General features: G+C 37.7%; 1 protein-coding gene across 2 annotated transcripts; it reads left to right on the top strand.

Moving 5' to 3' along the window:
* Window positions 1-4,891: 4,891 nt before the first annotated feature.
* On the top strand, window positions 4,892-14,984 carry LOC134577125 (galactoside alpha-(1,2)-fucosyltransferase 2-like). Of its 2 annotated transcripts, none has more exons than XM_063435785.1 (2): window positions 4,892-5,043; window positions 13,876-14,984. In XM_063435785.1, the coding sequence occupies exons 1-2, from the start codon at window positions 5,037-5,039 to the stop codon at window positions 14,946-14,948; spliced, it is 1,080 nt and encodes a 359-aa protein (XP_063291855.1). In that variant the 5' UTR covers window positions 4,892-5,036; the 3' UTR covers window positions 14,949-14,984. The 2 variants fall into 2 exon arrangements, with proteins under 2 accessions (XP_063291855.1, XP_063291854.1); XM_063435784.1 differs by having other exon boundaries at window positions 13,873-14,984.
* Window positions 14,985-16,062: the final 1,078 nt, after the last annotated feature.

Below are 16,062 nucleotides of genomic sequence, written 5' to 3'. Positions count from 1 at the left end.
GACTATATTATTGTTGTAATATGTTTTACTGTTTTAAAACACTAATATTTGTGTTTAGTGAAATCTCCCGAGAATAACAGTACCCCCCATGTACAGGTTTTATGGTTTTTTGGAAAGTTAGAGAGTCACATATAAGGCTCGCATTTCATTTTTTTGACATTGAAATTTGCCAGATTAGTTATGTTGCCTTTGAGACCGTATGGTAGCCCAGGAATAAGAATTACCCCCATGATGGCATACCATTTGCAAAAGTAGACAACCCAAGGTATTGCAAATGGGGTATGTCCAGTCATTTTTAGTAGCCACTTAGTCACAAACACTGGCCAAATATTAGTTTTTTGCTTTTTTCACACAAAAACAAATATGAACGCTAACTTTGGCCAGTGTTTGTGACTAAGTGGCTACTAAAAAAACTAAACATACCCCACGTTCAATACCTTGGGTTGTCTACTTTTTCAAATGGTATGCCATTATGGGGGTAATTCTCATTCCTGGGCTACCACACCGTCTCAAAGGTAACATTACTAATCTGGCAAATTTCAATTTGAAAATGGAACGTTCTATATTTGACCCTGTAACTTTCCAAAACAACATAAAACCTGTTAATGGGGGGTACTGTTGTACTCGTGAGACATCGCTGATTACAAATATGTGCATTTTGTTGCAGTAAAACCTAACAGTATTATGACATTTACAGCTAAAATGTGAGGCGGAACTACAAATTAAAAAAAAAAATTCTAATTTCTTACAGTTTTTTTTTATTTTTTTCATAATAAATTGTTTCATATATAAATATTTTATATGAAATGAAAGCCCTGTTTCTCCTGAACAAAATGATATATAATAAGTGTGGGTGCATTTAATATGAAAGAGGTGAATTACGGTTGAACAGACATATAGCGCAAATTCCAGTTTTTGTTTACGTTTTGTTTTGATCAGAACGTGCACTATTGACTCCGTCCTGAAGGGGTTAATATATCTTTTGGAACTTTCATGGGAATGGTTCTCATTATATTTTCAAGTTTAGGTAGTAAATAATGTCTAACCGCATTAGATTTTCCGATCCGTGATAGTATAGATTGTTCCATTTAAGTAACATGTCTTTTATATCTTTGAGTAATGGGTAATAGTTGATTTTAATTATTTGATTCCAGTCAAAACTTATTTTTACTCCCAAATATTTTATAGTCTCACTCGACCAAGTAAATGGGTGTTTTACTTGGTTTGAGGTGGTGTGTGTCTGGGAATTTGCATGTGTGTCAGTGTGTATATCTCTATGTCTGTGTATCTGCATATACGTCAGTGTTTGTATCTGTATGTATGTCAATGTGTGTTTCTGCATGACTGTGTACCTGCATGTGTGTCAGTGTGTGTATCTGTGTGTCTGTGTATCTGCATGCGTGACAGTATTGTATTGGTGTGTCTGTGTATATGCATGTATGATAGTGTTTGTATCTGTGTATCTGTATGTGTGTATCTGTATATCTGTATGTGTGTCAATGCACATCATATCTGTGTGTCTGTTTATCTGCATGTGTGTCAGTGTGTGTATCTGTGTGTCTGTGTATCTACATCTGTGTCAGTGTGTGTGTTTGCGTATCTGCATATGTGTCAATGTGTGTATATATGTGTGAGGCAGTGTATGTGTATATGTGCACACATCACAGCATTCAAACACAACACTACACAAAAATACACCCCTGCATTCAAACATCAACACTACATTAAAACACACCCCTACATTCATCCAAACACACACACACACACAAACTGTATGACATATGGGGATCTACCCTATGGGCACCCTTGCAATAGGGGAGCTGAATAAGTCATGGACAGCAGTTCATTTTGTAAAGGTTGCGTTTTATATAAATCTTAAAATCTGCATTTAATACTAATCTTATTTTTCTGCATCTAATATAACAACATTCCATCTATTTTTCTCAATCAACCCTCTATTCCTTTCCTATTCCTCACTTACTTAATTTTCCTTCCTTCCTTTGCTGTCTTTCCTTTGTCCCTTCCTTCCAGCCTTCATTTATTTCCTTATATTGTATTCTTTATTTCTCATTTTTCCATTTTGTTTCTTTCCGTTTCTCTTCTAACACTAGATCAATAACTAGTGGCATTTGAGGAGTTCCTTCTTGGCATTGTGCCCAGAATTTGCATGCCATGAAAAATTAATTTGTATTCATATATTGCCTGATCAAACAGTTAACATATATATTCAAACACAAAACTGCCACACAATACAAAGCAGTACAAACTGGCACCGGTCTGTGTGAACTCCTTGTCCACAGGTACAGAGAAATATACAAAAAATAAAAATAAAATGAAAAAAAGATGCACTCCAAAGTTACGCAAAAACAGAAATATTAAAAAGAACATTGCAGTCCAGTACGGGAAACAGAAAAAAAACTTTCTGCATTTAAAGGATCACTATAGTGTCAGGAAAACAAACTCATTTTCCTGACACTATAGCATCCTTAGGTTCCCCCCCAACCCCACCTCCCCCCCCCCCCCCCCCGCCCTTAGTGTCCCCCTCCCTTGCTATGTTTACATCTAAAGGGTTAAAACCTGAGGGACCTGACACCCAGACCACTTCATTCAGCTGAAGTGGTCTGGGTGACTATAGTGTCCCTTTAATCACTAAAAAGTATATTGTAGTTAACTGAGAATAAAAAAAAAATCATGAAATGTAGGCTAAAAACAGCCTGATTGTAATCGAAGTCAAGTTGAAGAATCTGGGAAATGGTCTTTGCTAAAATGATCCATTGTGTCCAATCCACTTTTTATAGAAAAAAAAAGTCCTGTTGTTACAAAAGAGAAAACAAGATTTTCAGGTTCCAGGTTAAAATACATTTTATAAAAAAAAAAAAAAAGAGCACAAGAAAAATGTAGTAAACTAAGGTACGAGCAGAGATAAGCCAAAACACTGAAGAGAAATGCTCAATGACCTCTCAATGAGTGTTATTTAATAACATGTGAATTGTAGAGAATTCAAGGTAAATTCAAAGTGAATTTAAAATTTAAGACCAAAGGAGCTGAACTAGAAACAAAGCTATTTTGGAGAATTTTTTACAGTACAGCTATTTTTATCATGAATTGGAAAGTCACTTTGAATTCCAGACAGTTCCCACTTTAGTAAATAAATATCCACGATAAAGTCATGTTAATTTATCTGGTGTTTTGTGTTGTAATCTGCAAAGATAAATCTTCAGGTTCTAGTTATTTCTGATATATGAAACTCTGAAGTTCACACAAACAACAGCCGTCCACCGAATTCACGTTTACTTTGACAATGCAAAACAAAATAACAAAAAAAAAAAAGTATCACAGATCTCCCCACCAATGCTGTGATTGTCTTCACCTTGCAAAAAAAAAAAAAATAATAATAATAAAAATAAAAAATATATATATATATTTTTTTATTTTTATTATTCTGATCAGATAATTGAGAGTTTTTTGTTTTTTTAAAATAGATGTCAATACCAAATAATTAATAAATTGATTTAAATATATATATGTGTGTGTGTGTATTTGCAAAGGTTGAATTTTGTGTCTCCACGTTAGCAATCTTGAAAACAATTATTAAATATTTCCATCTGACGTAATTGTTCAGTTGATCAATAAACATTGCACTACATCAATAAGCATTGAACTCTATTGTGAGTCATCACAGCCTCCGTACTGCAAATAGCACTAATATAGGGATAGGATTTCCTACCTGATGATGTTAATGGGTTACCAACAGAAGTGCTTACACAGTATATCCTCTCTCACACCATTAAATGGACATGTTCATTTTTTAAAATTCTTTATTTAAGATAAGCAAACACGTAGAAATACAGTGTACACATTAGACAGAATAAGCATCAGTCTAAGATTAGACACATAACGTGTTAAATGAACTATATATATATCATACAGATGAGAGCAATTAAATATTATGCTAACAATAAAATATATATGATATGTTCTTCGGTTGAGTTTAGAATACTTTAAATATGAACTGTGTTATTTTTCCTTACTGTGTCTATTATTGAGACAATATGTTCCTGTATCAAGATCTGTGTCCTGCTCTCAAAATTTTGTAATAAACAGAGGTTTGGAGAAAAATAAATAAATAAATAGAGGGTAAAAAAAAAAAGGTATAGAAGACAGAAAAAAGGGGAAGGATGGAAGGAAAGAGAATGGTTCCGCCGCATGCAATTCACCCAGAGAGTTATGTACAGCTATTTAAAAATTATCCGAGGTATATTCTTTCCAGGGATCCCATTCAAATTAACTCGTTTCTTGATACCTTAGACAGGGCTGTCAAACCTGCGGCAAACAAGATGTTGCTGAACTACAACTCCCATGATCCCCTAGCTATCATTGAAAGAACCATGGGAGTTGCAGTTCTGCAACATCTGGGAGTTGCACAGGTTTGACAGGCCTGTCTTAGAACACTTTACGTGTCTTTGAGCTATCATATTGCTTTAGATACAATAGTTCCAACCTAACATCAAGAACGTTCATCAGTTTTCTGCTGTCTGTATTTATCACCCACCAATCCCCCCATTCACCCATCTATTCATGCGCCCATCCATCTATCCATCCATCGCAGCAGTCCAATTGACCTAATTCATAGCTGTGTAGCATTTACATCAAGACAACTAGCACAAACAGTAAGTTCAAATCATTTACTTTTACAAAGATCCAACAGAAATGAATGGAATTCCTTTTATGAATATCTTGTTCGAAGCTGAGAACATTTTATCAAATGTTAGCTCATTTGTACTATTGCTTAATCCTGTAGATTAGCAGGAAGCAGGCAGCTAACCACACCTTAAACTATCCCACTCACTTTACCTGTAACATTTAAAACCTCACCTGTCATTCCTTCCCTCCTTCCCTTGGCTTACACATTCACATGTGTGTAAAAAAGGATCTGATCTACAGGTGCTACGTTTGTTTTACACATTTCATTAAAAAGATAACCTGCTCCGGAGGACCTCGTATTAAAAGAAGACAGACTAACTTAAAGAAGAAAAATGACAGGTTAGTAAACAAACAGAATCGACAGGTCCTTTTCAGAATTCTTTGAATATTGTATCATACCAGATGTAACTTTTATTAAACAAATGGATGAGAATTTGACAGTAAAGAAAGTTTTGTTGGGAACAAGCACTACTACACAAGTGAAAATCTAAAATACACTGCAAATCTATTTTTCTTATGACATTCATTAGAATGTGCAATAACTCATTTATGCGACAGTCTGTGATGTTGGACAATTGTTTTTTTTTATATATATATATATTTATATATATATATATATAAGATTTTCTAGTTTTGTTAGGTCTTCATATCTTGAAATATGCTGATGATGATTTTAAGGTGGATTGATCATTTGCAGCGTACTTTGATTTGCATGAACTGTAATCTAATCTAAACCTAACTCCATAAATAGGAAATCTTTAAATTAGAGATTTTAATATACTTACTTTTATGATCAAACGTAAATTTATAAAGAAAAAAAAGAAAACAAGAAAGGGAAATAGCACTTTAAATGAAAATAAATATATTTTGTAAAATGTAAATGCCTTCTCTTACAGGGTGACTTTGAGATAATGTAGGGGTTAAATGTTTGCACTATGTTTTATGTTATCACTTTATGATTTATGCACTAAACAGAGAACAGTGATGAGTAAACAGACAAATTTCAGTATTCACGTTAAAGGAACAATAAAGTTGTTATGGTGCCTGTAGTGTCCCTTTAGTGTCCCTTTAAAACAGACAAGCTGTGACTATAACCGAGCTGACGATTTATCTTCAAGTCAGCTAATTTTGCAACTTGGTTTCCAGTTCACCACCATTCATTACTAGAAAGCCGAACAACTAAAAGAATTAGATATAGCTAGAATTTCTGGGGAAATTGTGTGAAGTGTTCTTGCCTCCACCAGTAGTCTACAACTGGAGTGGGCGGAGTAACTGTTATTAGTTATTTATATAGCACATTTAACCCCTTAAGACCGCAGGGCTTTCTATGCTGTCCTTATTTTGGTGGCTCTAAACGCCGCAGGGCAGCATAGAACGTCCTGAGATCTTTTGTACTTACCCGGTCGCCGGCGATCCCGCGCCGGCGATCCCGCGCCGGCGATCGTGGTATGGGGGACTTACCTGGGAGCCCAGGGAGTCCCCCTCCATCCCCCTCCTCTTCGGCATAGCCGTCCATGTCAATGCCAGCAGGGGGAGTGCCTGTAATGACCCCGTGGGAGCCCAGGAATGAGATTTACTCCCATGATGGCATACCATTTGCAAAAGTAGACTACCCAAGGTATTGCAAGTGGGGTATGTTTAGTCTTTTGTAGTAGCCACTTAGTCACAAACACTGGCCAAAGTTAGCGTTCATATTTGTTTTTGTGTGAAAAAAGCAAAAAACTAATATTTGGCCAGTGTTTCTAACTAAGTGGCTACTAAAAATGACTGGACATACCCTGTTTGCAATACCTTGGGTTGTCTACTTTTGCAAATGGTATGTCATCATGGGGGTAATTCTTATTCCTGGGCTACCATACGGTCTCAAAAGGCAACATAACCAATCTGGCAAAAATTTAATGTGAAAAAAATGAAATGCAAGCCTTATATTTGACTCTCTAACTTTCCAAAACACCATAAAACCTGTACATGGGGGGTACTCAGGAGACTTTGCTGAACACAAATATTAGTGTTTCAAAATGGTAACTTGTATTACAACAATAATATCGTCAGTAAAAGTGCCGTTCATGTGTGAAAAATGCAAAAAACTTTACTAAAGATATCATTGTTGTAATACAAGTTACCATTTTGAAAGACTAATATTTGTGTTCAGCTAAGTCTCCCGAGTAAAACAGTACCCCCCATGTACAGGTTTTATGGTGTCTTGGAAAGTTACAGGGTTAAATATAGTGCTTGCAATTCAAATTCTCTGCACTTTTTGCCAGGGTTGTCAGGCATGTCAATCAAATTTTAACTAATTAAATCACATCATTATGTTAAAATATTACTCAAATATACACATATCATTTTTATATATATATCTATACATATATATGTATTTAAATTCTACGTGTATACTTATGTAGTTATTTATGTAATTATATATATTTATGTGTATATATATTTGCGGTTATTTGTATTTTATGTATAGATAGATATATATAGAATGTCATTCTAAGTGTATTTTGTTACCAATAAATATATATATTAATAACAAAATACAGTTAGAATGAAATTACATATGTATAAAAAATGTATTTTTTTTAAATTTAAAATATTTTATTTATTTATTTTATTATTTTATTTATTTATTATTGTAATTATACGTGTATATAAATATAGAATATATATGTATTATATATATATATATATCTTATATATATGTAACGTCAGTCTAAGTGTATTTTAATACTAATATATGTTATTATATTAATATTAAAATACATTACGTATGACGTTACATATATATATAAGATGTATATATATTATATATATATAATATATATATACACCGTATATACTCTAGTATAAGCCGACCCGAATATAAGCCGAGGCCCCTAATTTTACCCCAAAAAACTGGGAAAACGTATTGACTCGAGTATAAGACTAGGGTGGGAAATGCAGCAGCTACTGGTAAATTTCTAAATAAAATTAGATCCTAAAAAAATTATACTAATTGAATATTTATTTTCACTGTGAAATAAATGAATGCAGTGTGTGTGTGTATGTGTGTGTGTATGAGTGCAGTGTGTGTGTGTATGAGTGCAGTGTGTGTATGAATGCAGTGTGTGTGTGTGTATGAGTGCAGCGTGTGTATGAGTGCAGCATGTGTATGAGTGCAGCGTGTGTATGAATGCAGTGTGTGTGTATGAGTGCAGCGTGTGCATGAATGCAGTGTGTGTATGAATGCAGTGTGTGTATATGAGTGCAGTGTGTGTGTATATGAGTGCAGTGTGTGTATGAGTGCAGTGTGTGTGTATGAGTGCAGTGTGTGTGTATGAGTGCAGTGTGTGTATGAATGCAGTGTGTGTGTATGAGTGCAGTGTGTGTATGAGTGCTGTGTGTGTATGAATGCAGTGTGTGTATGAGTGCAGTGTGTGTATGAGTGCAGTATGTGTGTATGAGTGCAGTGTTTGTGTATGAGTGCAGTGTAAGTGTGTGTGATGCAGTGTGTGTTTGTGTATGTTGGGCATTTTTATTATTTTTTTTTAATTATTTAAATAAATGTAATATTATTATTATTTTTTTTTTAATATATATAATTTTATTATTATCATTTTATTTTTCGTCCCCCCTCCCTGCTTGATACATGGCAGGGAGGGGGGCTCTCCTTCCCTGGTGGTCCAGTGGCATTGGCAGTTCAGTGGGGGGGAGGGGAGCTGGCAGAGAGCACTTACCTCTCCTGCAGCTCCTGTCAGCTCCCTTCTCCTTCGCGCCGGTCCGTGCAGCTCCTCTGTCAGCTCCCAGTGTAAGTCTCGCGAGAGCTGCACTATGACCCCGCGGCTCTCGCGAGACTTACACTGGGAGCTGACCGAGGTGCTGAACAGACCGGCGAGGAGGAGAAGGGAACTGACAGGAGCTGCAGGAGAGGTAAGCGCTCGCTGCCAGCCCCCAGTCTGTATTATGGCAATGTAAATTGCCATAATACAGACATTAACTCGAGTATAAGCCGAGTTGGGGTTTTTCAGCACAAAAAATGTGCGGAAAAACTCGGCTTATACTCGAAAATATACGGTATATATAATTTATATTTGTATATAAATACATTTAATTTATTTTAAAACAAGGTTTAATAATTTTATTTTAAACTTCCCACCAGCAGGGGGACTGTCTGATATTTCAGACAGTCCCCCTGCTGGCAGATCCACAGCCAGCTATAGGGGGCCATGTGATCGCTCTTTGAAAGCGATCACATGGCCCGCAGGAGCATCATTTGCCGGGGGAGGGCTGCCTGGGCTGTCAGGCAGTTCTCCCGAAGAGGATCGCAGCAGAGGTAAGTACCTCCGAGCTCCTGGGGCTAAAAGCCGTTACGGCGTTCTATGCCGCCGCAACGGCTTTAAATCCCATTTAGTGCGGGACGGCATAGAACACCGTAACGGCGTTAAGGGGTTAAAACATACATTTATAAAAACATTAGCAGGTGTACAAAAGGCCCTGTCTATGACATCACTTGCTGCTCCTGCCTGGCATAGGTCAGAGTATTTTGGCGGTTGCCATTTTCAAACGGTCGTATTTTAGAAACTATAGAACTATAACATCCTACCGCGAAGAGCTTTATATTGTGAGAATCACAAGACCCAGACCGACATTTTGATGCATAGTATGTCTCTGAAATATTAAAAATGAAGGCACAGTCGCAGTTTAGAAATTGCCCTTCAAATTTGAGCTGGCTAGAGTGAAGTTTCAATGAATGTCAATGAACGGCGTGAGTTGCAAACAAATGGTCATATTGTGAAAACTATCAGGACTATGGCTTAGCTGTGGACAGGGCCTGAGCTACCATAAGGCGGCCCAGGCGGCCGCCTTTGGGCGCACCAGCCCTGGGGGCGTAACATCAGGCTGACCGGAAGGAGGGAAGCGCACTGCGCTCTCCTGCAGCCGGTTACTATTTGTAGCGTGGCCGAGCGCATCCCAGAGATTCCCGCCTGCGGAGCCCAGCCTCGGCCCACCCACCTCCTACCCTGGTGTCTGCCGACTGCCGCAGGCTGTGTGGAGGGGATATGAATGACATCATATCCCTGCTCCCTGTGAACCACACACCGCGCCGGGCGCCCAGTAATGGGGCTGGGCTGCAGGACAGGACTCCAAGGAGCCAGAGAGCATGCACCCCAGGGACAAGATTAAACTGATGTAAGTATGAAATTATGTATTTATGTCTGTCTGTATGTCTCTGTATGTCTCTCTACGTATGTATGTCTGTCTCTGTATGTCTATGTATGTATGTATGTATGTCTCTGTATGTATGTATGTATGTATGTCTCTGAATGTCTATGTATGTCTGTCTCTGTATGTATGGATGTCTCTGTATGTCTCTGTATGTATGTATGTCTCTGTATGTATGTATGTATGTATCTGTATGTCTGTCTCTGTATGTCTGTCTCTGTATGTCTATGTATGTATGTATGTATGTATGTATGTTTGTATGGGTCTGTATGCCTGTATGTCTTGTATGTATGTGTCTGTATGCCTGTATGTACATATGTATGTGTATGTATGCCTGTATGTCTTTGTATGTATGTTTCTGTATGCCTGTATGTCTCTGTATGCCTGTATATATGTATGTGTCTGTATGGCGGTATGTCTCTGTATGCATGCATGTCTTTGTATGCCTGTATGTATGTATGCCTGCATGCCTGTATGTTTCTGTATGCCAGTATGTCTCTGTATGTATGTGCCTGTATGTCTTTGTATTTGGCCAGCTCCCACTCTAGTTTTGAACATTTTGCCATTCATTCCTATGGGACCAATTTCCCCACAAGAACGACGATATTCCATGAACCATTTGCGAAACGTTCCACAAAGTAATAGCAATCCGATCGGGAACAATCCGCACGTTTTGGTATATTACTGTCTATGTTGTGTAAAAACAGTGGGAGGAGTTAGGGTGGCAAATTTGGCTATAATAATAATAATAATAATAATAATAATATATATGTGAGATAACATTAAGTGGTCTTGCTATGCTATAAATCTGTCTGCAGTGCAGTCTCCTCATTTAGACAAAATGGCACTCTATACATTGATCAGTGCTTAACATCTAAAATGTTTAAATGATTTTGTAATGTTTGTTCTTATTCATTTCAGCTATTTGAACTAATGTTAGAATTGATAAATACATTTACAAGTTATAGGATTATTGCTTTGTGTTCTCTATTATTGTTTATTGTACCAACACAATGTGGTGTTCATTCTACTATCAGTAAAAAAAAAAAAAAAAAAAAAAAAAGATTAACAGTGTTTGTTTTACTTGGATGGCTGGATAATTAAAACACGTGTAAAACTTAATCTCAAATGTCTGCTTCACACTGTGTGATCACTGCCACATATTTTTAAAGGAACACTCCTGTGCTCCCTTACCTTTAAACAAACAATTTAACTTACCTCTAACCTTTAGCTCTGGTCTGCTCCCCCAGTAGATCACCAACTCTAATGATGTCCCTGCCAATCTGATGCTTATGAAAGAATGCTATGCACAACAACTGCCTTGCTACCCTTCTGTGCTTCTCATAGGGAAGCATTGAATACTCTGTGAGAAGCACGTACATATTTCTGTTTTGTGCTGGTATAAAAAGGAATTAGAAAGATTACTCTACTGGTCTCTTTATGACCAGCACGTTTTGTGCTGCTACAAAGAGAAATCAGAAAAGGCACCCTCCAGGCTGCCTTGACAGCTGGGAGTGTGCAACCATGTCACTTTATTAAAATGCAATTTTCTCTTGAAATCTGCACATTTATAAAGGGATGAGGAGCACTAGAACCACTAGAGCACAAGAGCAAGCTTTAGGGCAAGGTGCCCAAAAGGTAGGACCCCAGATGTTACAGAACTAAATCTCCCACGATGCTTGGTGTGTCTTTAGAATGCATTTATAATGGCAAAGCATCATGGAAGCTGTAGTTTTAAAACATCTGGGCATCTACCCTTTGGACACCCCTGCTTTAGCAAGGGTATAACATGATCCAGTACTGCAATATGATAAGTATTGAAAAACAGCAATCTTGCGTATAGAGAAGCACTGGATGCACACAGTGTCCTATGTAACTACACTGAGCAAAATTATAAACGCAACACTTTTGTTTTTGCCCGCATTTTTCAGGAGCTGAACTCAAAGATCTAAGACTTTTTCTATGTACACAAAAGGCCTATTTCTCTCAAATATTGTTCACAAATCTGTCTAAATCTGTGTTAGTGAGCACTTCTCCTTTGCCGAGATAATCCATCCACCTCACAGGTGTGGCATATCAAGATGCTGATTAGGCAGCATGATTATTGCACAGGTGTGCCTTAGGCTGGCCACAATAAAAGGCCACTCTAAAATGGACAGCAGGGGAGAGGTCAGGGGAGGAGAGATATATCTGCGTGTCATCAGGTGTCGTTAGCCAAGAAAGGCAGTGTAAAGAGAAAATAGAAGGGGACCAAGGACAGAGCCTTGGAGGACTCCAACCGAGGCTGGACGAGGGGAGGAGGTATCATTAGAAAAGGAGACACTGATTGAGCGTTGGGAGAGATAAGAGGAAAACCACGAGAGGGCAGAGTCACAGAGACAGAGTGATTGAAGAGTTTGAAGAAGGAGAGCATGATCAACGGTGTCAAAGGCAGCAGAGAGGTCAAGAAGAATTAGTATGGAGTAGTGGCCTTTGGATTTAGCTGCGATTAGGTCATTAGTAACTTTGATAAGCGCAGTCTCAGTAGAGTGGAGAGGGCGGAAGCCAGATTGAAGGGGGTCAAGGAGAGAGTTGGAATTGAGGAAGTGAGATATACGGGTAAAGACAAGTCTTTCCAGAAGCTTTAAGGAAAAAGGGAGCAGGGATATAGGACGATAGTTAGAGGGGGAGGATGGTCAAGAGATATTTTTTCAGGATAGGTACTACAGTGGCATGTTTAAGGTCAGCAGGGACAACAACAGAAGAGAGAGAGCAGTTGAAGATGTGTGTTAAGGAAGGCACAAGACAGGGGGAGAGAGATCTGATAAGGTGTAATCAGACAGGATCGAGTGGGCAAGTGGTGGGGCGAGAGGAAAGGAGAAGCACAGCCACTTCTTGTTCAGTAGCCGGGGAGAAAGACTGAAGGGTAGGAAAGGCATTATCTACGTGTGGCTGAGAAAGAGGCAAGGTGGGGAGAATTCTTTCCTTAGCTGTTCAATCTTCTTGGTAAAGTAACATGCAAAGCTATCAGCTGTAAGGTTAGTTTGGGGGTGGCCACAGCAGGGCAAAGAAGAAAGTTAAAGGTGTCAAAGAGACGCCTGGGATTGCGGGAGCATGAACTAATGAGAGAGGAAAAGTATGACTGTTTGGCAAGGGCAAGGGTTGCGCTGTATGAACACAATATGAATCAATAATGGAGATAGTCTGCCTGGGTGCAAAACTTCCTCCAGGAGCGTTCAGCACAATGAGAGCATCTTTGCAGGTAGTGTGTTGATTTAGTATGCCATAGTTGGGGGGATGTCCTCCTCAAGGTGCATATTTGGAGCAGCCTTCCAGAGATGATACCTCTGCTTAGGCTTTTCTGCAGTGCTTGGTTGCTTGAGAGTACTGGGTGTTGCTAATCCATTATGGGTTGGGAGACATTGAGATATTGAGGTAATTAGAGATGAAAAACAAGAGGAGATAACATTTGGGATAAAAAGATATAAAGAATCAGATAGGTGAAAGTCATCAACAGTGAACATAAATTTACAATACTATCAGTGAAAGAAGTAACACTAGCAAAACAAACAATTAACAAAAAAGTCATAAAGAATGAACATAAAATAAAAAGGCTATAAATGTACCAAATGTTTTTTAAAAAAATACAGAAAATCAGGATGGGAGATATAATAGTTATCAATTAAGTAGTGAGACTATAGGGAGGGAGGTGGAATAGAACACAATTGTGAATTAAGAACTAAAGGGAAACAATAAGCAGTGCATGTAATTCTTGAATAGATCTTCCAGAGATGATACCTCCGCTGAGGCTTTTCTGTAGTGCTTGGTTGCTTGTGAGTACTGGGTGTTACAAATCAATGCTGTTATTAGGGGCTCAGTCTGAAATATAAGGTCTCTGCTTAGGCTTTTCTGCAATGCTTGGTTGCTAGTGAGTACTGGGTGTGTTTTGTGTAATTGAATTAATTTTTTTTTTTTTTTTTTTTACAGCAGACAACAGCCCTAGAATGAACCATAAGCCTGTATTGATTGGCTTATATATTGTACTCTTTTTCTTCGTTGTCAACATGTCCTATTTTTACCATAGCAGCTCAACAGTTATATCAATGCCAGTTATTAAATCGCTTAGAGATGCGTTAAAAAAACCAGAACCAATACAACTCCAATGGACTACAATAGCCAACACGAAAGCCACTGAGAGGCCTCTCACTGGTATGTGGACAGTAAATGCTATTGGTCGTCTAGGTAATTTAATGGGAGAGTACGCCACACTCTACGCATTGGCAAAACTGAATGGTCATGAAGCTTATATCTTGCCGGAAATGCATGCACAGTTATCCAAAATCTTTAAAATTCGACTGCCAGCAATTCACCCAGATGTTCTAAAATCCATTCCATGGAGAAATTATGGACTTCATGATTGGATGTCTCCAGAATACAATAACATCCAAGGGGAGTACGTTAGATTAACTGGATATCCTTGCTCATTTACCTTCTACCATCACATAAGGGATCAGATTCTCAAGGAGTTTACATTTCATGATTATGTTAAAAAAGAAAGCAATGATTACCTTGCTAACATCATAGGAGATCGGAAAAATGTCACCTTTGTTGGAGTACATGTCCGAAGAGGAGACTATGTGTATGTAATGCCAAACACATGGAAAGGTGTAATCGCTGACAAGGGATACTTGCAGAAAGCAATGGACTATTTCAGAAACAAGTATGAAAATCCCTTGTTTGTGGTGACCAGTAATGGTATGGATTGGTGCAAGGAGAACATTAACAATTCATTAGGGGATGTCCACTTTGCTGGAGATGGCAAGGAAGGTTCTCCTGGACGAGACTTCGCCCTCCTGGCACACTGTAACCACACTATCATGACTATAGGGACATTTGGCATCTGGGTTGGATATCTGGTGGGAGGCGAGACAATTTACCTTTCAAATTATACCTTACCCGATTCTCCTTTTCTCAGACTTTTCAAGTATGAAGCTGCTTTTCTACCTGAATGGATCGGTATTCCAGCAGATCTCTCACCCCTTCTGAAAAAACACAACAAATAATACAATATCACAAAATCTAGCAATTATTTATAAAACTCAGGAACCAGACATATGCAATTAGGAAGAAATCTGATATCTTTTTAGACTCTGGAGAAGAAAAACATTCATACATTTTGGATAACTTACTGAACATACTGCAAAAACTCTGGAATTGCAGAAGTGATATGTCTAATAGGCATATTTTCTAGTCGTTTGACTTTTTTAAACTCAGGATAATAAGGTAAATAGATAAATGTTATTACTATGAAAAAAAAAAAAACATCTCATATCTTACTCAAAGGTATGCCCACGGACATTCCCGCAGACATATCTGAAATGCCATTTCTCGGTGTACTTTTAAATTTCTATGGACTTCAATGAAGCGGTGCTCAACATCTTAATGAATGTAAAGTTAAATGGTTGAGTAGAGTTAATATATAATTGACTTTTAATGCATTATTGTGTCGAACTATCAGGTCACATATATATGTTGTTTATAAGACATCCCTGTTGTGTATTTTATTTGGCAGCTGCCCCCAAAATAGTTAAACTCTTGGGTCTTTGAAACATTGAAAAATATTTATTTCAAATCAAATGTTGTACCAGTTGATGTTTGCTTCACAAAAAGTTCATTTTATCACCATCGTGATACTGAGCATGGGTGTACTTTACACTATAGATAGGTATATGCCTAGGTGTTAGGGTTAAGAGGTAGGGGGTATATGATTAAGGGTCCTGTAGATTGTAACTCCTATCCATTCAACCAAACTTTCCAACTCAGATTACCCCCCAACTCTTTTTAGCTGTGCTTTAATGGAATGTCAACATTCAAAATGTGTCTAACTAATGACAATGTCTTAAATATACACAGCATAATTCATAGGGATAGTATACAGGGAGGTTTTCATTAGCAGTGTGAATTATTGATGACTTGGGGAGGAATGTATTGGTGTTCAAAGACAGAGTATGGTTTTACACTAGGTCCACATTCGTGCTGTCCTTTATTTATGTTTTGTTTGTTTTTTTGCACAAGTATTCTCAAATTACCAGATGCTAAACAAAACAACAATTAATAAATGAAGGGAGGGGGGAGGGGGGGGGAGGAAATCATATTTATGGCTATCATATAAAATTA

The sequence above is a fragment of the Pelobates fuscus genome, chromosome 11 (genome assembly GCF_036172605.1).
Source record: "Pelobates fuscus isolate aPelFus1 chromosome 11, aPelFus1.pri, whole genome shotgun sequence".
Taxonomy (NCBI): Eukaryota; Metazoa; Chordata; class Amphibia; order Anura; family Pelobatidae; genus Pelobates; species Pelobates fuscus.
Note: the sequence above shows the minus strand (reverse complement) of the source record. Positions and strands in the feature narration are given on the sequence as shown.